This window comes from Cyanistes caeruleus, chromosome 16 (assembly GCF_971803275.1).
Source record: "Cyanistes caeruleus chromosome 16, bCyaCae1.hap1.1, whole genome shotgun sequence".
In the NCBI taxonomy this organism is placed as follows: domain Eukaryota; kingdom Metazoa; phylum Chordata; class Aves; order Passeriformes; family Paridae; genus Cyanistes; species Cyanistes caeruleus.
Genome location: NC_141716.1, coordinates 8,954,492 through 8,977,536, shown reverse-complemented (window position 1 = coordinate 8,977,536; position 23,045 = coordinate 8,954,492). Strand labels below are relative to the sequence as shown.

At 54.8% G+C, this 23,045-nt stretch overlaps 2 protein-coding genes across 3 annotated transcripts; both read right to left on the bottom strand.

Annotated features, from left to right (window-relative positions):
• Window positions 1–10,631: 10,631 nt before the first annotated feature.
• On the bottom strand, window positions 10,632–16,032 carry LOC111938243 (P2Y purinoceptor 1-like). The gene has a single exon (XM_086852793.1). The coding sequence runs from the start codon at window positions 12,972–12,974 to the stop codon at window positions 11,922–11,924; it is 1,053 nt and encodes a 350-aa protein (XP_086708919.1). The 5' UTR covers window positions 12,975–16,032; the 3' UTR covers window positions 10,632–11,921.
• Window positions 16,033–17,165: 1,133 nt separating this feature from the next.
• Window positions 17,166–22,753, bottom strand: CCN5 (cellular communication network factor 5). 2 transcript variants are annotated; one of them, XM_086852794.1, is made up of 5 exons: window positions 22,568–22,753; window positions 20,038–20,254; window positions 19,172–19,423; window positions 18,822–19,009; window positions 17,166–18,295 (listed from the first exon to the last, which is right to left on the bottom strand). In XM_086852794.1, exons 1-5 carry the CDS (start codon window positions 22,625–22,627, stop codon window positions 18,272–18,274), a joined length of 741 nt encoding a protein of 246 aa, XP_086708920.1. In that variant the 5' UTR covers window positions 22,628–22,753; the 3' UTR covers window positions 17,166–18,271. The 2 variants fall into 2 exon arrangements, with proteins under 2 accessions (XP_086708920.1, XP_023795653.2); XM_023939885.2 differs by having other exon boundaries at window positions 18,822–19,423; window positions 22,568–22,740.
• Window positions 22,754–23,045: the final 292 nt, after the last annotated feature.

Sequence of the window (23,045 nt, the reverse complement as noted above, 5' to 3'; positions counted from 1 at the left end):
TTTGTGTCACCTGTGCAATCTGTGTTTTCTACCTGTGTTTTCTATCTGTGTGATCTGTCTGTGTTATCTGTGTTGTCTGTGTTATCTATCTGTGTTATCTGTGTTCCCAGTGTTATCTATCTGTGTTATCTGTGTTATTTGTCTGTGTTAACTGTGTTATCTCTCTCCATTATCTGTGTCACCCTTTTCCTAGCTGGTTACCAGGGCAGAGTCTGGCCTGTTGGGTCCAGTGCTGTTTTAAGGGGGCAGAACGGAACAAAACCAGATTCACAGTTTCTGTCGCTTTCTTTGGCCCACTGGTGAGAGGCTGCAGGCACGGGGGATGTGGGGCCTGTCCATCCTGTGCTGGTGTGGGGAGCAGTGAGCTCAGCCTCTCTGCTCTGAGGTGCTGTGGACAGCCCAGGTCAGCCCCAAGGAGAAGGGAAATCAGCCGTGGTAGGAGGCAGAGCCCACAAATTGAAGACCCTGTTTCTCATTCCTGGTTACCATAGATTTTATGTAACTCCTATACTTCACTTTTAAAAATAGAAAGATACTTCTGAGTTGTGTGTTGCAGGAGATAGTATCTCTTTCAGGAAAATAAATTCTTCTTTTGGCTGGGAATAAAACATACAAGTGAAAAAAACGACAAGGGTTACATCCCTCTTCATCCATCTCACTTCTCTCTGGAGAGGAGAAGATGCTTTGGGATTTAGTTGCACCAATGAAGCTTTGAACTGGACATAAGAAAAACTTTTTAATCATGAAGACAGTGAAACACTGGAACAGACTGCTGGGGGAGATTGTGGCCACCCTGTCACTTGAGGAGTTTAAAAATAAGATAAGCAGATGTCTGAGTGTCTGCTGAAAATGCTCTGGGTACAGTGGGTGCTCTCCTGAAGGAGGGGGTGACTCAATACTCTCCTAGAGCCCCTTCCATCCCAGTCCTCAGCATTTCCATGGCCAAAGCAAGGGACACAGTGGCCTCTCCTACTGTAATTGTGAACTCTTTTTCACCCTGGCCACTTGCCACTTCCCTCCTCCTTGCTGAGTCTCCATGCCAGCACCATTAGTGAAAGTTGTTATTGGAGAAAAAATAGACTCCGGCATCCATCAGGAGCAGCCGAAGCTGTCAACGTGCTGCTCGACATGGCAGGGCTTGCAGCCTCCTAAATCATGTGGCAGAGCCTCTGCTGGAGGAATGTGTGTGGTTTGTGCTCTCCATGGTGTGTTTGCAGCCCTGCTGAAGGGGCCTGGGATGCTGTCAAACCTCCAGCCCCAGAGACGTGTGGGGGCTCCTGCTCATGCAGATGCACTTCACCTGGTGCTGGTAATTTTTTCCACTGGTCAGCAATGACTTCCCACCTTGGAGACAGGAGCCAGCGCTGCTAACTGAGCTTCTGTTGGTTCCATTAGAGAGAAAGGAGATATTACAATAATTGCATCTCTTGTTGCCTGTCACACATCTTTAAGAAGGGGCTCTGGGGCCTCCAGTGCCTTGCAGGTCAAATTCTGGGTTCAAATATTTGGAGGGTTAAGCTGATGCCACAGCCTGTTATGGAAAGCCAGCTGTTCTGTGCAGATGTTGGGCCAACATGCCACTGTAAGCTGCAGCATAGAAAGCCCTGGGAGATGCTCTCCACCGGTGGGTGACAGCAGGCACAAGGTGCTTTCCCACTTTCCTTTAGGAGCAGCATCAATCTCAGCTGATCATGAAGTAAATCCTGCCCAGCTCATTTCCACACCAGAGTTTGTGATGAGAGCCAGCAGTGCTTGGGCAGAGATGGTACAGCATGGCTTTCCAAGGTGCTGCCCACACAGGGAGGGGTGGGTGGGTGGCTGGGGACACTGGGGACAGGGGGAGCATCTCTGCTACCACAGCATGAGCAACTCTCAGAGTTCCCTTCTGCTGTCCTGTCCTCTTTGGGGCTTGTGGTGGGCTGACCTTGGCTGGCTTCAAGGTCTCTTCCTGACCCCAGAAGAAATCTTTGCCTTGCAGTGTCTTAGGACATGGGTCTTCCTTCAGCATGGCCTTTCCCTGCTGCACTGGGAGTTATAGAGATTGGGATGTCACTGATTTCTCCTTCTGGGGCTTGCTTTGACCTCTTGCAGGTCAGAGGCCCCTGTAGAATAAATGCTGCTCAGCAGGAAAAGGGGAGCAGGATCCATCTCCTAATGAGAAACCCTCCAGTAACAAGCCAGGACTGTTTGGAGTGGGACTGGATTCAGCCTGCTCTGTTTCTCACTGCTCACACACTGCTTTTTCCTGCCTGCAGTGATCACAGGGCATGAGAGACACAAATCTGTGTCAGATGGCTGTTGTGGAGGGCCATCCTGTCCTGTTCCTCCTGAGGCACAGGAAAGTTTTACACTTTCTTGCTGAGAAACCATAAATTCAACCTTTGTGTTTCTCTGGACTTTGCTCTGCTTGAGGAAGGTCAAGCTAGAGCCATGGGTTCAGGGCAGGCAAGATAATGTACTTTATCATTGATTTTCAGAGAGAAGTTGCATTATGAGATTAAATGTCTCATTTTTATTGCATGGGGAGGCAAAGAAAAAGCAGGAGCTCTGAAAATAAAACGTGATTTCAAGTGCTGTGTTTGTGGGGGGAAGTGCTTGTGACTGGGAGTGAGCGTGCCTTTTTTCCAATCCTTTGGAGGTGAACTTTGAGAGGCTGGTAAACAAAGTCAAACCTCATCTGTGTTTAAACCAATGACTAATTGATGTGTCTAATTGGCCCACATCTTCTAATTCCATGCTGGCAGGGAGTTTATTAAAAAGCTTTTCTAGTTCTAATGGATTGAAATAAGCAAAAACTGCTTAGCAGTTTCAGACCAAAAGCACTAAACAGGGACCAGTTGTGTGGGTCTGCTTGAGTCAGTCCCAAGTCCCACCACCCAAACCCTTCCCTGGTTTCAGCTGCAAGGTGCTCCAGCTCTCTGAGGGCTTGGGGACCATCTTGATGGTACTCTGCCTCTTTAGGTTATTTTTAAGCACCTAATTGATGTTTTTGTTTGCTTTAGTAGAAGCATCAGCTATTCTCGCTTTAATGCCATTAATACTTATATTATAGATAGCCTGGCAAAGCCACAGGGTACTTCTAAAGCAGTGGATTAGTTTAATTTCTAAAAAGTACTGGGTATCAGGGTATGAATAACAAGATGATGCCCAGATGATGTCCTTAAAGCACTGCTGGGCTGCCCCAGCCAGGCAGCACCATGAGCTGGGCACAGGGAGTGTTCCTTCCTCTCTGCATGAAGGGCCATGGCTATGCCTTCCTCTGCAGACACAGCATCCCTGACTGCACCCAGGCTGGATGTAGTGTTTGTTTCTGTCCCATGACTCCACAAATCATCCTGTAAAACATCCTCCTGCATGCTGGAGCTGCCTGGGATCTGTCTTTTGGCCATGCTCAGTTACTGCAGGCTCAGGAACCTCACGGTTTTCCCTTGGCTCTGAGAATTGCTTCTGCCTCCCTCCTGGGCTCTTTGTAGCTCAGATGGCTGCAGGCACTTTGCTCTGCATTGTGATGTAGAAGCTCAGCAAGGGAAATAAGGAAGCATTGGATATAAACTGGTTGTAAATGCAGTTTGGTCTCCCATGGATGTGACTTCCAGCTTTCCAACCCCAGAGCACATGAACACAGTTTTGTGTATGACTGGCTCCAACCTCCTTACCCAGTACCAGCCATGCTAAACCTCATCATGCCACCTCCTATTACCCCAGAACTCATTGGGAAGCATTTCCCACCTACCCTTCCTGCCCAAAATGGGTTCTGTGAGAGGCCACACAGCCCCATGCTCGCACCCCACTCCCTCCAGCAGCCTGATCTGCCACTGGTTGTACACAAAGCAGACCTGGGCTGGAAATGCTGACAGTACTCTTGACAGTTTATGGTCACAAACTCTATTTTCAGCCTAATAAGTTTTTTATATGCTTGGAAAGCTGTCAGTTGAACATCAGCCAAGCACAAAGTACCTGCCATAAAGCGCCTGGACCACAACCAAATGGGAAAGGTGCTGCTCTGCCTTAGTGAGTTCTTGATCTCAGATGCTTTACTGGGTTCATTTATTTTGTTTGAGGATCTTGGCTTTAATTATAAAATAATAAGATAAAATCATTATGCCTCTACTTAAAAATTTGTGGAAGTATTTGCTGAGAGCCTGTTAAATCAAAGCTGTCTGCCAGTTTGGATTGGGTTTTGGGGCTGGGAGGCTCCGTGGTGCTGCTGCCAGTGCCAGAGTGGACCAGGAGATCCCTGTGATGGAGACACTATGGGAGTGTGTCTGGAGAAGGGTCCTCCTTCTGGGCAAGGTGGATCTGCAGACGAGCTGCCACGGCCACCACACAGACCCAGGGTAGGAACGTGGCCACAGGGAGAGCAGGGCTGGCCCCGGGCCAGCTCCCACCTCGGGTGGCAGCATCACGGTGCCATAAAGGACTTCCCTGCCTCAGCCTGTGGGACTGCCAGGAAGGTCAGGGGCGGCGGGGGACAAAGGCTCTGGGAAGGAATTACAAAGACGTGAGGCTCTTCTGGAGGGTTCCCCGGTGACAGCTTTGCCCCTGTCCTACGAGGCGTGCCACGCCATGGCAGCACTGCAGTGCAGGGATTGGAAAGGCCCTGAGCAGCTGCAGGGATGCTGTGGGACACCTCAGGGGAGGGAAGGGCTCTGCCAGGTGCTGGATGCCTGTGCTGGGGTCGGGATCGGGGCCGGGGTCGGGATTGGGGATCGGGGATGGGGATGGGGATGGGGGTTGGGGTCGGGGTCAGGGTCGGGGCTGGGGTCGGGGTCGGGATCGGGATCGGGATCGGGATCGGGGTCAGGGTCGGGATCTGGATCGGGGCTGGGGTCGGGGTCAGGGTCAGGGTCAGGGTCAGGGTCAGGGTCAGGGTTGGGATCGGGGTCAGGGTCAGGGTCAGGGTCAGGGTCAGGGTCAGGGCCAGGGTCAGGGTCAGGGTCAGGGTCAGGGTTGGGGTCGGGGTCGGGGTTGGGATCGGGGGTCGGGATCGGGGTCAGGGTCAGGGTCAGGGTCAGGGTCAGGGTCGGGGTTGGGATCGGGGTCAGGGTCAGGGTCAGGGTCAGGGTCAGGGTTGGGGTCGGGGTTGGGATCGGGATCAGGGTCAGGGTCAGGGTCAGGGTCAGGGTCAGGGTCGGGGTTGGGATCGGGGTCAGGGTCAGGGTCAGGGTCAGGGTCAGGGTCAGGGTCAGGGTCAGGGTCAGGGTCGGGGTTGGGATCGGGATCAGGGTCAGGGTCGGGGTTGGGATCGGGGTCAGGGTCAGGGTCAGGGTCAGGGTCAGGGTCGGGGTTGGGATCGGGGTCAGGGTCAGGGTCAGGGTCAGGGTCAGGGTCAGGGTCAGGGTCGGGGTTGGGATCGGGGTCAGGGTCAGGGTCAGGGTCAGGGTCAGGGTCAGGGTCGGGGTTGGGATCGGGATCAGGGTCGGGGTCGGGGCCGGCGGCACTGGCGCTGCCGCAGTCCCACCTGCGGGCCCCGGAGCTCCGCTTCCCGGGCAGACAGAATACAGTAAATGGCTCCTTTCGATGCTAAAAATAACCCGCTAGGAAACAAATCGGCCCCAGGACTTTAACTGGAGAAAAGTGCATTTATTAGTAAAACTCAAGATGTCCTTTCCTGTTTTCCTCTGAGGAACCGGAGCTGCGAGGTTGACTGAGCTTCCCTGCTGGCACCGACTTATTTCAGTGCAGGGTTTGATTCCTCCAAGATTCATTTTTCCTCCCCTGCTAGCGATGCTCCATGGCTGGTCCCACACTGCACTGGCCAGAAGGGCTCTGGGTTTGGGCCACAAGCGATTTCCCAGCCAAGGGAGCCGTAAATGCCCTGTGAAAGTGTTCCTGCTGCCCACGGCTGAGGGCACAGCCGGTTCCCAGGGGGGAATGAATAGAACAAAACGAAATATTTGTTTTCTCTTGAAGTGTAAGCACCGTTTTCGGGACCGATTTTTCCCTCCACCTTAAAACTGCAGATTCTACTAAGTCTTGTTTATATACAAAAAGTTTCCAGTTGTTTCTCTCCAGGCTTTTCTCTGGAAGGACTGACCGGGGAGATAAGACACATCCTCTCCGAATTGCAAATGCAAAAATGTCCCTGTGTTCGCTTGGCCCAGCTGTTGTCCCCTGCTCCAGCCCTGGCCCTTTCTTTCCAGCCGTGCTCGGGGGCTGTGTGCTGTCCCTGGGGCACAGCAAATGGTGGCACAGGAATCACAGCTGTTCCAGGCATTGGGACGCCAGATCTGCCATCAATCATTAGAGGGAATTAAATTAACAGTAGGCTTTTTTGGAGGCAGGCAAACCACCTGAGGTAAATGGAAAAATAAACCAGAAGCTTCTCTGTGACATGAAACATTTACCTGACTTTAAGGTCATTTTTTGAGGCGGCAGCTGAGGTGCTGAGCAGTGACAGGAGGTGATGCTCTGGGTATCCCTTGATCTCCACACAGGACCAGGCACAGACTCAGGGCATGGCCATCTGGGGGTTTCTGGCTTGAGAACCATGTGTGAGCAGCCCCCTTTATGGAGGCAATGAGAACTTCCCCCAGGCTGGGGCTGGCAGCTGAGGCTGCAAGTCCAGCACTCATCCCTGTGCTGTGTCTTTGGGAGAGGATGTGTCCCGTACTCCCATGCTGAGTCTGCTGGTTTGTCCATGAGCCACCCTCTGCTCCTACATGCCCCACTGGAAAATAAAGAATGTTCCAGCTCGTGAAGCCCTTCTTCCTCGCTGTGCTGCTGGTGTCTGCCCTGGGGCACCCTGCCAGAGCTTTCCCCACATCCCAGCTCCTTGCAGTGTGACAGTGGCTACAGGGATGGATCTGTTTCAGCTTTGCACACAGAAAGATTCTTTCCTCCAACAGCCCTGAGGAAGCTGCAGCATCTCATGATGGGCTGTGCAGACCAGCTGGGGTCTTGGATAGCCCCAGGCTCATGGATGAGCTGCACCCCAAAGGAACTGCATCCCCATCTCCTCTGGACTCTCAGCATGGCACTGGCCAGCACTACACACTTTCACAGGGGGATTTCTGCCTCCAAGCCAAGTAACATTTCATTCAGTGAGAATGCCTGGCTCTTGGCACCAGTGACCCTACCCCTGAGCTCCCCTCCGTGCCAGCAGCTTCCACTGCCATGGGACTGTCCCCACTGCCTGCACTGGAGACACGGAGGTTCTGCAGGGGGCTGTGCTGGTAAGAGCAGGCTGGGAGCTGTGGTGGGTGGTTCTCCCCACCTCAGCTGAGCACAGAGGTGAACCTCTGCACCTCCACCCGTGAGCAAAGGCAGCCAGGACACAGTTAATCTGTCTCCTGTCCTTGGATGTCCTGAGCACAGCATGGAAGCAGCTTCTCCAAGGAGGGGCTGTGGTGCCTTTGGGAAGCCTGGGAGCTCTCTGATGCTCCTTAGGGTAAACTTTTTGCCCATAAGCCCAAACAAGCAGAAGAATTTCACGCTGGCTGGGCTGCGCGTTGGCACGAAGGGCTCTTCAGGGAGCCAGGCTGGATCTGAGTGTCTCCTCATGAAAGAGCAGATGTGTTGGGCAAAATTCAAATGATATCTTCCTCCCAGGATGCTGAGGAGGCAGCACAGGTCGTAGTGCACTGAGCATCTCCCGGGGGTTTCTCACTGCACCGCTCCTGTGCTGGTGCCTGCCTCAAGCAGTGATCCGGGGCAAGGAGCGCTTGCTGCGGGCGGATATTTAAAGAAACGGAGTTAAAAATGACACAACTCTTTTAAACCTGCGCTGGGCGAGTCCTGCAGGACAAATCGGTGCCTGCAGGGTGCAGCTGCAGCCGCTCTGTAGCGCACATACAAATGCTGCTGGGCTGGGAGCGGCCGGGGCTGGCCCTGCGCTCCTCGCCCCCGGCTCCCGCACAGCATGGCATCACCTATTTATAACTATTTATAACTATTTATAACTATTTATAACTATTTATAACTATTTATAACCATTTATAACTATTTATAACTATCACTATTTATAACTGCATGCACTGCAGGGGTGGTGTTGGCCTGATGGCTCCACACAGGCACGCTAAGTGTTGTTCTATTTCTGTGATTTGCTCTCTTCTGCACAAGCTGTTGGTCCCTCGGATGCCAAAGCACTCCATGTAGTATAGACAAAGAGCCAGCTTTTTCTCTTTTATTAAAATCACCAGCAGCACCCCAGTGGCAGGTATGTTTACCATTTTTCCCAGCTCACCTGGATAATTACATCTGCTCTCCCTTCCCAGTCTGATCGATCTCCTTGGTAGATAAGATAACCTGTCAGGTCTGGTGTCACTGCAGCCAAAGGTACTTCAGCAATGAAATTGTTTTGCTGAAGAAATAAATGCCTCTCACAGAATCTGAGGATGCTGTGACCTCTCATTAGTGACCTGAGTGACTCATCCCTTTTTGTGTGCACACTGCAGCCTCCCACCACACTGTGAAAAATGCTCCACCAAGTCCTGCTGCTGGGTGCCTGGAGTAATGGGGAGCCAAATCCTGTGGGAGCCTCCTGCTCTGGCTGCTTCTCGTCCAGCTTCACACCTCGCCTGTTCTCAGCACAGGGCAGCCAACCCACACTTGTTTAGCAATCAGGGCTCCACTGGCCCTGCCAGCACCCCTGAACTGAGTCAGAGCCGGATTTTAGCTAATGTGTGCAAAATGAAATGAAGTATTAATCAGAGTTGAGTTCTGTGCACTTAGATGTTGCTGATAGCAATATTTTCTTTTTGTAGAGTGTTTTGCATGCCAAAAAAACCCAACAAAACTGTTCTGCATTTTGGAGGAAGAAAGTGGTTGTACATCTGTGCATCTGTACGTGTGCCTGTTATTTCTGCCTGACTGGCTTCCCTGGGCTGTCAGCTCAAAAGTTCTCTGTAACATAACAAACCTTGACTGTGTTTGCAACATATCCTCAACCAAGAGCGGTTTATTTAATGAAGCAAGAAATGCTGCCAAATTTCCAGGCTAGATCCTGATCCCATTAGTGTCAGGAGGAGAATTCTCACCATGTTTGATTTATTGGTTGGGTCTAATCTTGGTAAAGGAGTTAAAAATCTGCTTTCAGCTTGATTCTGCACACAAGACCATTGTTCCACGCTGCTGTACCAGAGAGGCAGTGGGAAAAGCAGGTGGGATTCCTCTCACTTGCTTTTAGACATCTCCAAAGTCTGGCAACAGATAGCCAAGGGAGGGAAAGAGTGTTCAGCTTGTCATAAGCCAGGAGCCCAAAAGGGGTGATGATTCAGAGGGCAACCATGGCACAGCTTCTCCAGGGGCACTGGCCCCTTCCTGCCAGCAGCAAATGCTTGTGCTGGGAGAAGGGGAAGGAGGATTATGACACCTGCCCACCTTCCCTGCCCCTTTACCCACTCCCAAAAGTTCTTCCCATGCTGTAAGTGGGACCTGGGACAGGCTGGGTGCTGCCCATGCTGGTTGCTCCAGGGACAAACCCTCTGGTCCCAGGGAATAAAGAGCCCTGGGAGGTTTTGGCAGGGGAGCAGTGCCCATGTGTTTTGAGCAGGATCCCTGCAGTGGCCACACACCTCCATGTCCCACAGAGAGCAGCAGCTGCTCTTGGGGAGGGAAGGAACCTCCCTGGCAGTGAGGGCAGGAAGGAGGGATGGAGGAGGGAGGGCTGGAGGAAGGAGGGTGGTTTTTTTGCCCCAGCTGTGAAGAGGTTCATGTGCCAGGGGCTGAGCCTTAATTACACACACACCTAATAAAGGGAAAGAGCTTATTCCCTCCAGTTCACATGGGAAGCAGCACTGTCTGAAAATCAAGGGGGCTGTGATTAAAAAAGAATTAAAAATTACACCCCAAACTCCTCAGACATCAGCCCAACACACAGATCCTTACTGGCTTTTGCTGCTTTGACAGACACAGAACACAGAAAAAATGTGCAAATTTATGCCTGCAACTGTCCCTGGGGCTCAGAGATGCTTCTTAGGACATAAACCATTTATTACAAGTGAAGGGAGGGGGCACTGGAGAAGACAAGAAGACACATCTGGGCACAAGGATGCAGGGGGTGAGAGCAGAGTTTGCTGGCACTTCCTACACAGCACTCCCTCCCCAGCATGTGGTGATGCTTTACTCCAACCAGCCCTGCCCAAAGTGGGGGCAGTGACAGGGTGTCACAGCTCCCAGGGGCTGTGCGAGCCAAGGCTGGCTCTGCAGGGAGCTGTAGCATCTTAGACAGGATCCATGTGTGAAGATGGAAGAGCTGGACAGCTTTCAGAGGCGTGGGTGTTTTTTGGGGAACAAAGAGGAGTTCAGAGCTCTGGAGAAGCCCAGATCTGGAGCATGTGTGCAAGGAGCAGGGACCAGGTCTCATCCTAATGTCTCAATCTTCCTACTACAGACAGAGAAGTTCTTGTTGATGAATTTATGCTTTATCTTTGCTTTTCCTGTGGATGAGGTGGGAGCTGGACATTTCAGGCTCTGCAGGACCCCTGACTGGTGCTGAGCAGGCTCCTCAGTGTGTGCCTGTCACAGATCACTCTCCAGCAGCTGCCTGCAGTCTCCCATCAGTTCCCTGCCTGCAGAGCCCTGGGAAGATCATCTCCACTCCCTGAGCAGGCAGGGCCCTGCTCCAGCCTGCAGGCCAGCTGGCTCCCCGGCTCCCATAAGGCTTTAAAAGAAGCCAGACGACTCACAACTGAAAGCATGAGCTGTTTATTGCACTGTAGACATATTACCTGTGCTGCAAGCCAGCTGCGCTCCCTGCACTGCCCAGCTAAGGTGGGTCCGTGTGAGGAACAGCTGACAGACATAAATGTCAAGAAAAGAGCACAACATCCGTCCGTGGGCCAGTGCTTTCCCAGAAAGGGCTGATTTTAGCTCACAGTCCACTTCCTTCAGCTGGGCTCCAAAAGCTGCTGTCACTGCAAATCACATTATTGAATTGAAATGTTCGAGCTGTTTGTAGTGGGTAAGACCAAGATCAAAAACCAAAATACTGCCTGGGAGCCTCTGCTCACCCCAAAGCAAGAGACCTGCCACCCCTGGTGATGACAGACAGCTGCCCTTGCCATCACATCCTGCCTTCACAAGCCTTCACACCAGTGCTGCTTCTCCTTTTATTTGCACATCTAATTTTTACAAGTCATATCTAATGCCCTTTCAAGGCTGGATGCAAGATGCAAACACCCACCTGAATTTTTGCAAACTCTCCTGGCATTTTCCTGCTGAAAGCAGTTAAGGCTACTGCAGTCATTCACCTTCCAAAATAAAACCCCAACCAACAGTCTCCAAAAACTTTAAAATGCCTATTTGTAAGTTCTGCTATGTGCTCTTCCAAAAGAGAGGGAGTGATGCCAGTAATGTCTTTTTCTTCTGCAAAGGAGGTGGGCAGCAGAGGATCCCACAGATCCTGGAACAGCTCAGTCACCCAGGAACTGGCAGAGCTAAGTAATGTACTTAAAACCTGATTTTTTATTGAAATAATAAACCTGAATATTTCCATTCCAAAGCTCTTCCCCCCCTGCAAAAATTCACCCTCTCAGGTGCATTGCTGTTCTGCAATGCAGGGCCTCTCCTTAGGTGAAAGAGGGAATCCTCCTTGTACAGTAGAGTAGAGAGGATGCAGTGGAGGGACAAGGTGTCACTCCCTCCCATCCCTCAGTCAGAGGAGCTGGGAAGCGAGGGGTGTTCACCAGCTCAGACTGCTCATGACGGGCTGGAGGGAAACACTTTGGACTGGAGCAAACGTGATCGTCTCGTTCCATCTCCAGGCGTGCTGTAGGCAAAATGGTCGGGTCGAGCGGCTCTGCTTTTGAAATCTGGTGGCAGTTTTCTCTGTGATGCTGACAGTCCTGTCTATCCCTTGTGTGCACGGAGCCCGCGATGCTGCTGTCACCATCTCTGCAAAGCTCTGTCAAGGTGGGGGGCTGCCCCCAGGGAGGGGCCAAGCACAAGCTGACGTGGCACAAGTGGGGGTGTCAGGTCCCTCAGAGCTCGTTAGAAGCCTCCCCCTTACAAAGAATGATGTTCCTCTTCTTGTCAGCTGCCTGGCAAGAGGCTGTGCGCCGGAAGGGTGGCCTCAGACACCGTCTGGCGCTTTGGTGGATGGTCCTCACTCGTGACCTCCAGTCTTTGCTGGTAACCACATAGAGCAGGGGGTTGAGGGCACTGTTGAGGCTGGCCAGGCCCCGAGTCACCTGGTAGGAAACGTAGACATCCTTTGAAGCCTGTGTGCAGGACCCTTGCGGTTGCCAGCGAAAAAACAAGTTGAGGTTTCTGAAGATGTGGTAGGGGAGGAAGCAGATGGAAAAGAGAACCATCACGAGAATCACCAGTCCGATGCTTCTCCTCCTGAGGCCGGGGTCCACGCTGTCATTCCTGCACAGCACGAACACCACGTGGCAGTAGCACCCGATGATGATGAGGAACGGGACGACAAACCCAGTCACGGTGACAACAAAGGTGTAGGGCAGGTAAACGCCCAGGTGCTTGTGTCCTGTGGTGTCGTGGCACTTCATCCCCGTGTCATCCGTCTTGCTGAAGGCAAGATCAGGGGCTATCTGTGCCAGGACCCACAGCCAGACCGTCACGCTGAGCCAGGCCGCCGAGGCTGCCCCCTGGCACCTGCCCCGTGCCTTCAGCGGGTGCACGATGCCCAGGTAGCGGTGGACGCTGATGCAGGTGAGGAAGCCGATGCTGGCGTACAGGTTGAGGTGGAAGAGGCTGCGGGTGAGGCGGCACCAGGCCTGCCCGAAGAGCCACACTCTGCCTCGCAGGTAGTAGCTGACGAGGAAGGGCAGCGTGCTGACGTAGAGCAGGTCAGCCAGCCCCAGGTTGCCCACCAGCAGGCTGAGGGGCTGGCGGGCACCCTCGCGGGGCCCTGTGCAGAGGTGCCACAGCCCCAGCCCGTTCCCCAGCAGCCCCAGGGGGATCACGGTCAGGTACACGGCGGGCAGGAAGCGCTGGGCGAAGGCGGAATCCACGGGGCAAAGAGCCCGAGTGCCATTGCCGGGCCACGGGGAGACAGCATCCACAGCCATCGGGCTGCCACAGCCCTGCCCAGGGCGCTGCTGCTGGCACTGCTCCCTGGAGAGGGGTGGCACTGCTCCCTGGAGAGGGGTGGCACTGCTCGGTAGAAGGCTGTCCCAGTATTCCGTGGAAGGTGGTGGCACTGCTCGGTGGAAGGCTGTGGCAGTGCTCGGTGGATAGTGGTGGCAGTGCTCGGTGGAAGGCTGTCCCGGTGTTCCGTGGAAGGCTGTCCCGGTGTCCCGGTGCTCCGTGGAAGGCTGTCCCGGTGTCCCGGTGCTCCGTGGAAGGCTGTCCCGGTGTCCCGGTGTTCCGTGCAAGGCTGTCCCGGGGCTCGGTGGCACCGGTGCCCGCAGCAGCACGGAACCCTCCGGCCCAGGCTGCGGCTCCTCTGTCGGCTCCTGCTGAGCCCGGCCCGGGGCCCGAGGGTGCCGGACTTTCCCCGGGGCACGGAGGATGAACCGAGGGCAGCCCCAGCGGAGCTTCCGCCGCTCCCTCGGCGCCTCCCCCAGCCCGCTTGAGGCGCTCGGAGCCCGGCGCCAGGGACACGCAGCCCCTCGGCTATTTTGGGTGCTGGAGGGAGCAGGAGGCAGGGGGGAGGCAGAGGGATGCCTGAGGAGGGGAGCCAAAGCTTTCAGCCTGTTTGTGTTCTGTGCCGCTGGCGGTCAGGAGGAACCCCGCAGTTTCCCTGAGCGGGGCTGGATGCCCGCAGCCCATGAGCCGCCCTCACTGCCGTTCCCACAGCATTTTTCCTGGCTCCACCGCTCAGAAATCCCGGGAGCAGAGGTAAGGAGGAGCCCGGCAGTGCTCCCTGGGGCTCATGCTGCCATCCCCGGTGCCACAGGCAGTGCAGCAGGCAGGGATGTACCGGGCTGGCTGTCCCCAGCCCAGGCAGGGCGAGCCCTGCTCAAGAGCTGTCCCCTCCCTGCTGCTGCTCCTTCTGTCTCCCTCCCCAGGCGCAAAAACCCTGTCCCCGCTCCTCCTTCGAGCGGTCCCGAGCCGTGCAGGGAGCAGGGGAGATGGGCTGTGCCCTGCCTGTCCTGTCACAGGCACCGAGAGGCAGGAGACACCCAGATACTGTGAAACTGGGGCTAAAAGCAGAGACCCCAGAGCAGACCCCGAGGAAGGGCAGCCCCCATTCATTGCCGAGCAGCTGCTGCAGCATAAACCGGGCCAGAAATCACTTGGGTCTGCAGGTACGGAGCTAACAGGGAGCAGTCAGAGGGGAGAGGGTTTACCCTGATAAGCCACAGGAAAACGACCTTGGGGAAAGGACTTGAGGTGAAAGGCTAGGCTCTGGAAGGGCCACGGCAGCCTGTTTTCCGGGAATTGAATCCAGGCAGGCAGTGGGAGGAAGCTGGGATCTCAGCAGCCAGTGGGGAGGATGAGGAAGAGGAGGAGGAGGGAGGGTGAGCCTGCCCAGCCATCCCGGCTGAGCATCCATCCCTCCCTGGGAGCTGCTGAACATCTCTGCTGGACCACGCTCGGGCACGGCAGCTCGGGGACACGGTGGGGACGCCCAAGACGCAGATGGGGTGATGGTTAGCTGCGTGTTGAGAGCAGCAATGTGTTTCTTGACTTCAGACACTGCTTGCTGGATCAGATAAGCGGTGGGAAACATCGTGTGTTATTTCCTGCCTGTGTAATAAAATCTCACCAGTATGGGTGTGCCGCCGAAAAGCTGAAGCGTAGAAGCTGTTTCCATGTGGTGGAGATATGGCTGTTCTGCGGTTTGCAGAGGCTGTGGTGGGTCTGTGCTCCCGGGGTGACGGCGGCAGGGGGGGTTCATGGGGTGCAGCCCTCAGGGAAGTGACTCCATCCTGCCCTGCTCCTGCCCCCTTCACCTCTGTGTGCATCAGCTGCTCTGCAGCCTGGCCTTGGGGTGGCACCTGCAGAGAAACTTTATGGAGGTGTGGAAGGGCAGCGAGAGGAGAGGAACAGACTGGGAGCAGTTCCCTTTGAGCCATCAGCCTTTGGGGAAACTGAGGCAGAGACAGCAGCTGGCTGGGAGAACTTCTGTGGTCATGGGAAGGGCCATGAGCTGCTCTCAGCAAGGAAGGCAAAGCTTTCTCTGTCCCAGCTTGGAGCTGGTGCCTCCTGACATGGGAGGAGAGGGGCAGGGCAGGACATGGGGAGCGCTGCCAGGAATGGCTGGAACCCCATGCTCTCCACATCTCCTGTGCCCTGGACCCCCTAGAGGTGCAGCCACGGAGCTTTTCTCTTGTGCCTGCCTCCTGTGTGGTTTAGGTGCACTTAGGCCATGGTTTCACTCTCAATACATCCCAAACATCCTGCATCAGGACCCTCCCCCCTGGCTCCTGGCTCTGGCAGTGCTGATGTCAGGATGAGAACACAGGGCCAAGACAGCTCCTGCAAGCACATAACCTGAGACATGTTTTTCCAGGAAAAATACAGAACTCATTTGATCTTCTTGATTTTTTATGGTTTTTGTTTTTTTTTCAATTGAGTACTGCATTCCTGTGCTCAGTATCTGAAAATGTTTTGCTTTAATAAGGGGCTCATCCAGCCCTCTCTCACCCAACCCTGTGCATTTAAAAACCATCAGTCATGAGGATGACTTAGAAAAGAAATTCTGATGCATGTTGTTTACTCATCCAGTAGGTTCAGTTTTCCTTCAGCTGCTGTGTGTGCTTGCACAGAAATGAGCTGTGATCTGAGGCTCATCACTGGCTCAGGAGTGTGGCTGGCAGATCCCAGGCTGTGTGCAGATGTGGCCTTGTGCCTTGAGGACAGGAGAGAATTTTCTTTTGTGATTTTTAAAAGATAAAGATAAAGATTTCTATCTTTACACATTACCTGTGGATGGGGTAGAATATTTCTCTGTTGCCCCACACGAGCAGGCAAAGCCAGGACCCTGCGTCAGAGCCTCAAATAACCACGTTTCCAGGGTAGCAGGGCTTTAGAGGGAAATATTGTGAGACTGGCAATCAAATTGCAAGAGTTGATTTCCCTGCATTCATAGGGAAAAATAACTCTGATTTAGTTGGAATCATTAATTCATTATTTAGATGCTTAGTGAATCAGGGAGACATTCTGCAGGGGAAAAAAAAAAAAAAAGATAATTATAGCAGAGGTGTGTTGAGTCATTTGTTTGAGACTAGAATTGCAGGTTGCTGCCTAAAAAAGTGACCTTCTGATTTTTTACCATCACCCAGAGGTGGCTAGGCAGGATCTGGGAGTGTGTGACAGTCCTGGCAGCTCACCCAGCCTTGGTGGCCGAGTCCCAACATGCTTGACAAGAACTGCCTTAAAACCAGGATTTGCAGTACCCACAATGTTTTATCCATGTCAGTTGAGGAATGTGGTAGTTTTGAAGTCTACATGAGCTTTAGGTCACCACTTGTTTGGGGTGGCCACCAGAGAACTAAAAAAAGTCGACCAAAGCTGTGTGTTCTGCCATTTGCTGCCTGCTGGAGGTCCACCACATGCCCGTATCAAACAGAATTAATGATTTGTGTTCAGGCTGAGCACAAGATGATTGCAGTAAATAATTCTCTTTGTAGGCAATGTTTTACTGCAAGAGCAGTGAGGGGTTTTTTTCTTCCTATATTTTCTTTTTTTTTTACCCCCAAGAGGTGACTGAACCTCATCCTTGACTTTGATTTTGTTTTCAGTTCTTGCTGGGCCTGAGGGAGTGGGTGAGCTGCCTTGGCCCTGCTGCCTTTTCTGCTGCTGAGGGGGCTTTTTCTTGGGCTGGAGAGAGGTGCTCTCACTGCCATTCAGCCTTCTGCTCCTCTGCCCCCAGATCTGCCCTGGTCAGGAGCACAGGCAGCTGGTGATGGTGGCTGCATCGTGCTGGGGAAATCCCAGTCCAGGGGAACTGGAGGAAGTGTGGGCCTGGTAGTAGGAGGGATGAGCTACAGGGGAGTTTGGGAGCTGATTTTTGGGAGGCTGAGGAGAGGCTGTGCTGTGCCGTGCCCTGCCCTGCACATCCCAACCCTGGAGACCTGAGCACTGCTATGGCCAGGGCTGGTGCCATCAGCAGAACTTATGGCTGGGTAAGAGTGAAGGGTTCAACCCAGGATATAATAAACTGTAAAAATGTGTTCAGTGCCTTGATTAACTTTTTTTTTTCCCTTCTCTTACTCTAAGCAGCCCCACCCTGTGCCAGGACTTTCCTGCACCCACCGAGCTGGCCCTGAGCAGCAGGGCTGGGCTCACCCTGCACAGACAAGCTCCACACCTGGATGAGCACATCTTTATTTTTAGTTCCAGAAATACACATCTAAAAAGTCCGTTTCTCACCTGGACACATCACCCAAACCGCTGTTCCTTCCTGCTGTGGAACACGCGTTCCCTCTGCACATTTGTGCGAGGCCATTAGAGGGCATTTGGGTTTCATTTTTCCATCACCCAGAAGCACTTTTTACTGGGAGAAAAAAAAAAGCTCTCCTGCACCGACTCCCGCATGGCTGGAGCAGCTCCAGCCCGTCAGGAGACGGCCCTGACTCATCTTTGCGATTTGTTTTCCCTTTTTCCTGCTTTTCCCTTGGCCCCGGCTGGCGGGGAATGTGCTTGGATGGCAGGCGGTATGTCTGGAGTCTCCGGTGTCTGAGCTCCTCGCTTGCCGAAGCCCTGCCAAACCACCAGCGCTTTGGAGAGGAGGAGGCCAGGCAGAGCGGGAAGGCTCGTGTTTATTCTGGAGGGATGAGGGGAAGGTGAATTAGAGCTGCCATCGGGAGGACCCTGCCCATGCCCGGGAAGCGGCTGCTGGCTTGCAGGGTGGGTACCGTGGGCTGGCTGAGCTCCTGCGTGGTCGAGCAGCTCAGCCTGGCATGGCAGTGACTTGTGGGGTGCAGCCTGATGCCCTGCTCCCTCCCTGGGGGGCCAGGCCAGGAGGGTTCCCTCCAGGGATTTTGGCTTCCAGGTGCTGGAGATGGTCTCTCTCTCAGTCCCTGCAAAGCAGAGATGTGCGATGTGGTGGAGAAGCAGCATCACCTCTTCAGAAGCTCCGCTGGTCCAGGAAAGGACCAGTTCCTGGTTTCATGGGTGGGTTTATGCTTGGAGTGGGATTTCCCCATCTCCCATTTCATTCAGCCTAAGGAACTCGGAATGCTGCCCAGTAACCCTGCCTGGGGCAGCGGGGTGTACAGAGGAGGCAGGTGATGGGTGACACGGGGATCTTGTTCTCTGTTTCCAGCCTCCTTTGCAGCCAAAGTCCATCATTTCTTCTCTGTTTTCCCAATGGAAACATCCTCCATCTTCACCGTAACCACAGTGCCACCAGTTTATGCCAGACTCTTTGCCGGGATGAGGCGTTGGCTCCAGCGTGAATCCGGGGTGGGCGCAGCTACAAACGACCTCCTCTTCCCCTCTGGAAAGGCAGAATGGAGCTCAGCGGGGAGATGGAGAGGGGTGGTGGTGTGTCCCCCACAGCTGCGGAGCAGGGGCACATGGCAGAGGGGTGCAAGGGGACAGGAGCGGGCAGAAAGTGCCACCTGTGTGCCAGATTGGCCCCGTGTCCACACTGGGGTTGTGCCAGGCTAATAAAGGGCTGTCAGAACCACCTCCCGGGTGTGCTCAGGGAGCCAGGCAGGAGCTGCAAATCCGTCTCTGGCCATAGGGACAGGCCGAGCTCACCTGTGTGGGATCCACAGTGCTCCTGGGTTCAGACATCCAGAGCCCCCCAAATTCTGGTCTGCACCTGCCATCGGCTGTTTTCCGTGCAGGGTTTCAGGAGATGGCTCATGGGTCCCTGAGACACGGTCAGCTCATGGCTGAGGAGCGCTGATGGGGGCCCACAGGTAAGCGGGGATCCCGTGGCTCCTGCTGGCCGGCACTTCCCTTTGTCAGCCAAAGGTGATGCCCGGAGGAAGGAGCCGCTCCCAGCCCTCACTCACCGCTGGGAACGCTGCCGGCGGGGCCGGGCAGGCTCTGAGCGAGCAGAGCCGCCTCTGGGTCTCCAGGCGACAGTGGCGGTTCTGGTTGGACACGCGGGTGGCCAAGCCCAGCCCGCAGGTGGCCGAGCAGGGGCTCCACTCTGTGCTCCACTCCTGGCACGGGAAGCGCAGCAGAGGGGCCCCGGCGGCTGCAAGAAAGGAGATGAGGGGGGAAAGGGTGTTTGGAGGCAGGTGCTGTGCCACAGAAACGTGTGAGGTGTCTCCTGCTGATGTTTCACTGCCCGGCCTGAAGGGGCCATCCCCAGAGACTTGCGTGGGCATCGCCTCCCTGGAGCTGCCCTGCATCTTACCTGCCCTGGCATCCCGGAGGAGCTGCTGGTCCTGGGCTTCACAGATCCACTCCGGGCAGCACTTCCCTGGGATCTCCACCCGCCGGGGGTAGGGGCAGTCCGGGGTGGGCAGCCGGACATCCTCCTGGCACAGCGGGATGCAGTTGAAGCCCCCGTCCGAGCAGCGGCACTGGATTTTGCAGCTGGGCTGGAAAACCTCCCCGTCTCGATAGAGCCGGCCGTTCACCTCGCAGCCCTCCTCATCGTCCTCAACTGCAAGTGAGAGGCGGGGAGCCCTTCAGGGACGGGGTGACAGAGATGGGGATGGCAGTGCTGGGGGTAGCTGTGGGGCTGAGCAGAGGCACTGGAGTGGGGCACAGAAGTGACTGAGCCGTGGGCAGGGCAGACGTGGGTGTGCAGCAGCATGTTCGCCACCCAACCTCCTCCCCTTCCCTGCCTTCGCTCCTCATCTCTCTGTTCTTTCAAAGCAGCAGCTCACAAGCTGTGAGAATCCCTCTGCCCTTCGGCTCTGACCCTGCCTTCAGGCTTTCCAGGCCAGGAAAAGTTTCTCCGAGATTTCTCTGCAGGACTCCCAGGCTCCTTTGGCTGGGTGAATGCAGCATCCCTGGGACCTCCCTGTCCATTCTCGCTGAAACCACCCTGAATTCTCAGTCAGAAAGCAGCACAAGAGGTGGCAGGAGATGGGGCACAGCCCTACAGCCAAGCTGCATGCAGCATCTTCAGGAAAGCTGCTTTCCTAGCCTTAAGCACCTCCCTGGTGGCGCTGCGAGATGCCTGAAGCCATGTGAGATCATGACTGGGGCTGGGCTGTGTGCTGGGCTGCAGTGTGGGGTATCCCCGGGGAAAATGGGCATCCCTGTGCTCACAGTTGCAGGTGCCTCCTGTCCCTGCAGGTGCTGAGCTGTAGTCACAGACGAGGCCCTGGCTCTGGTCACAGACGTGCAGGAAGTCGCAGGGCTCTCCCAGGCGCCGGGCACAGATCTTGCAGCAGCCACAGCCATCCAGGACCAGGGGGGAGCCGCGGGGGCAGCGCGGTGGCACCCAGGGGCAGTAGCAGGGTCTCCGGCACAGCTGGGCACAAACCTGTGGAAGCAAAGCTGAATCCATACAGGTGGTTTTTGGCTAACAGCTGCTTTGTCACTGGGACAGCCAGGTAACCTTGTCTCAGTCATGGGGGCAGTTTTTGGTGGAGGGAGGTTCTGTAAATCCATGGGAATATCTCAAAGCATCCTGGAAACCTGCTGTCCCCTTGGAAGGGCACCTATGGAAAACCATGGGGAATCAAGGATGCTCAGAGGCTCAGCACTCTGCAAGATGGGGATTTTAATGTGCCACTGCTCTGAACACACAGGAGGAGGATGGAGTTACAAGGTGAATGTCCCAGGCAGTGGTGGTTATTTAATGAGCTCAGCAGCCCCAAGCAGCCCAGTGGGAGAGAGGAAGAGAGGGAGGGAAAGCAGCCCACCCCCATTCCTGCCCCCAAGGCAGCAGGCTGTGCCCAGCTGGACAGGTGGCTTGGCAGGGACTGAATTCACGTGGTGAGTGCACAGCACCTCACCCCTAACAGTCTTCAGAGCTCTCATTCACGCCAAGAAACAGGACATTGCATCAGCAGTGGGGGTCTGAAGCCAGGCAGACCTCACTGCACTCCTCACTGGTCCAGCTGCCTCCTCTGTTTGTCCCTGGCTGCAGCATCCTCACCTGGCCTGGCCCACTGGGCAAGGAGCCCAGAGATAGGCACGCTTTCAAGGACAGGGAGCTGTTTTCCCTCCTGGCTAGACTGAGCAGTCACTGGCACGTGCATTGCAGTCCTTTGCCTGCTCAGCCCCTTGTGTGCCAGGGAGGTGCCCATGGGAGCTCACCTGGGCAGGTGGATGTTTATACCCTTGGCTCATCCTGCTTGCACAACCACCCTGGCACCAACAGCTTTTTTGGGCAGCTCTTGAGCTCCCATCATGTCACATGTGACAGAGCTATTGCATAGAGAGCCTGAAGCCTTGGGAGCTGGCTCTGCAGTTTGGAAGTGAATCCTTTGCCAGTACTGGGCTGGCAGTGTGTGAGCCCCTGGCAGCCCTGCTGCTCAGCACCATGCACGTGCTGCTGGGTGCAGGGCCAGCCTGTGCAGCACAGCAAACGAGGAACCAAAACATTCATCCCTGCCCTGGTCCAGGTGCTGTGTCTGGGCCTGCCAGCAGAGCCATGGGTTCAGCCAGAACATGCAGGTTTTAGATACCATTTCTCTTTTTCTCTCAGTTTCTCCCAGTGGCATCTGGTCTGACATGATGAGTCAGACAGAGAGGGAAGCCACTGGTGCTCTCTGTTCCCCATTTGCAGCAGTTCTGATGCTTTTCATGGGGCTGTAGAAGCGTCAGTGCCAATAATTGGAGTTAAAATATATCCATAATGAATTGGGTAATCTGGGTTTTGTTCTAGTTCTGTCAGAGAGCAGCATTATTAATGTGTCAGGGGCTGGCTGTGGTGGCCAGGTTTGGGCTGGCAGCACGATGGTCCTTGGTGATTCTCCAGGCACTCCTGAGCACCTGGGGCGAGAATCATTGCTCTGTTAAAGCTTACACAGGCAGCCAAGGGCGTTTTTCATCTTTCAGGAGGTTATTATTACATATTGATGTCTTAGATTAGCCAAGCCATAAATCCATTTCCCCTTGCTCCTTGTAATTTACTTGTCTTTAGGTGACAATGTGGCTCCTGTCAGAGATCTGAACTTTCTGGGAAAAGAGTCAAATAAGCACGATGTTGCCACGACATCCCTGCTTGGGGATTCAAGCAGCAATTAGAACTTGGAGCTGAGATGCCCCAAATTTTTCAACATTCCTGATCTCTGCACAGGCAAATATTTTCACACAGAGTCCAAGAGAAAAAAAAATAATAAAAAAAAAATCCCTACAACCCAAATCCCATCGGAGGTACTGGCTTGGGGAGAGCTGAGTAATGCCAGGGCTGGTGCTCGTGGCTTGGCCCCTGCCTCGGGAGCCTGGGCGGGGATGGAGGAGCCTGGAGGAGCCTGGAGGAGCCTGGAGGAGCCTGGAGGAGCCTGGAGGAGCCTGGAGGAGCCTGGAGGAGCCGCTCCTGCCCTCGCTGGCTGGCGGGGACCGAGCGCAGCCCAGCCCGGGGAGCTGCAGGGACGGCGGGCGATGCATTGCTGGCATTCCTGTGTGCTCCAGCGGCTGAGCCTTGGGCCCAGGAGTGCCCAGACCCTGCTGCTTCCTCACAAACTCCTCTCCCGAGCACAGCTCTGCCCCCTGCACCAACACAGCCTGGCTGCCGGCCGGCGAGAGCCAGCGGGCTCCTGGGGACACCCCAGTCCCTCCTGCACCCCACTCTGCCAGAACCGGCTGCTCCACGGCTAAAGCTGCCCCAGGGCCCCATCTCCCTTACCTTGGAGAGAATGCAGAGGAGGGAGAGGAAGAGGAGCTGCTTCTCCAGCTGGAGCCTCATGGTGCTCTCCCCTGTGCCTCTTCAGCACATCACCCCCCAGGCAGTTTGGAGGCAGTGGCTGTTCGCAGGTTTTAAAGCCCAGAGAAGGTCCTGCTGGTGTTTATACTCTCCCTGCTCTGATGTCACTCACAGGCTCCAATATAAACATGAGTAGGTTTGGACAAGCCTCAAGATTTTCTTTTTTTTCCTTTATTTTTCTTTTTCCAGCCCGCATTCCAGCTGCCATTTCCACTCTTCTCAAGGTGAGAATGTGCTGTCCACCGAGACAAGGAGCGAGGGGAGGGCACGCAGTGCTGTCCCTGGGGAGAGAGGCTGGGGAACCTGGCTGTGGGGTGATCCAGCTCCCTTCTCCTGCCTGCTAGGGAAGCTTCATGCCCCATCCCACTGATCAAGGTCTGTCCAGGCAGAGCTGGCATCT

Bases quoted from the DNA above. Each gene is read 5' to 3' on its own strand.
- LOC111938243 (XM_086852793.1), bottom strand. From the start codon at position 12,974: ATGGCTGTGGATGCTGTCTCCCCGTGGCCCGGCAATGGCACTCGGGCT.
- CCN5 (XM_023939885.2), bottom strand. From the start codon at position 22,627: ATGAGGCTCCAGCTGGAGAAGCAGCTCCTCTTCCTCTCCCTCCTCTGC. The intron at 19,424-20,037 runs GTGAGCACAGGG...TCTCACTTGCAG, and splicing joins GACAGGAGGCACCTGCAACT to TTGAGGACGATGAGGAGGGC. The intron at 18,296-18,821 runs GTGAGTGAGGGC...CTGCCTTTCCAG, and splicing joins CGCCGGCAGCGTTCCCAGCG to AGGGGAAGAGGAGGTCGTTT.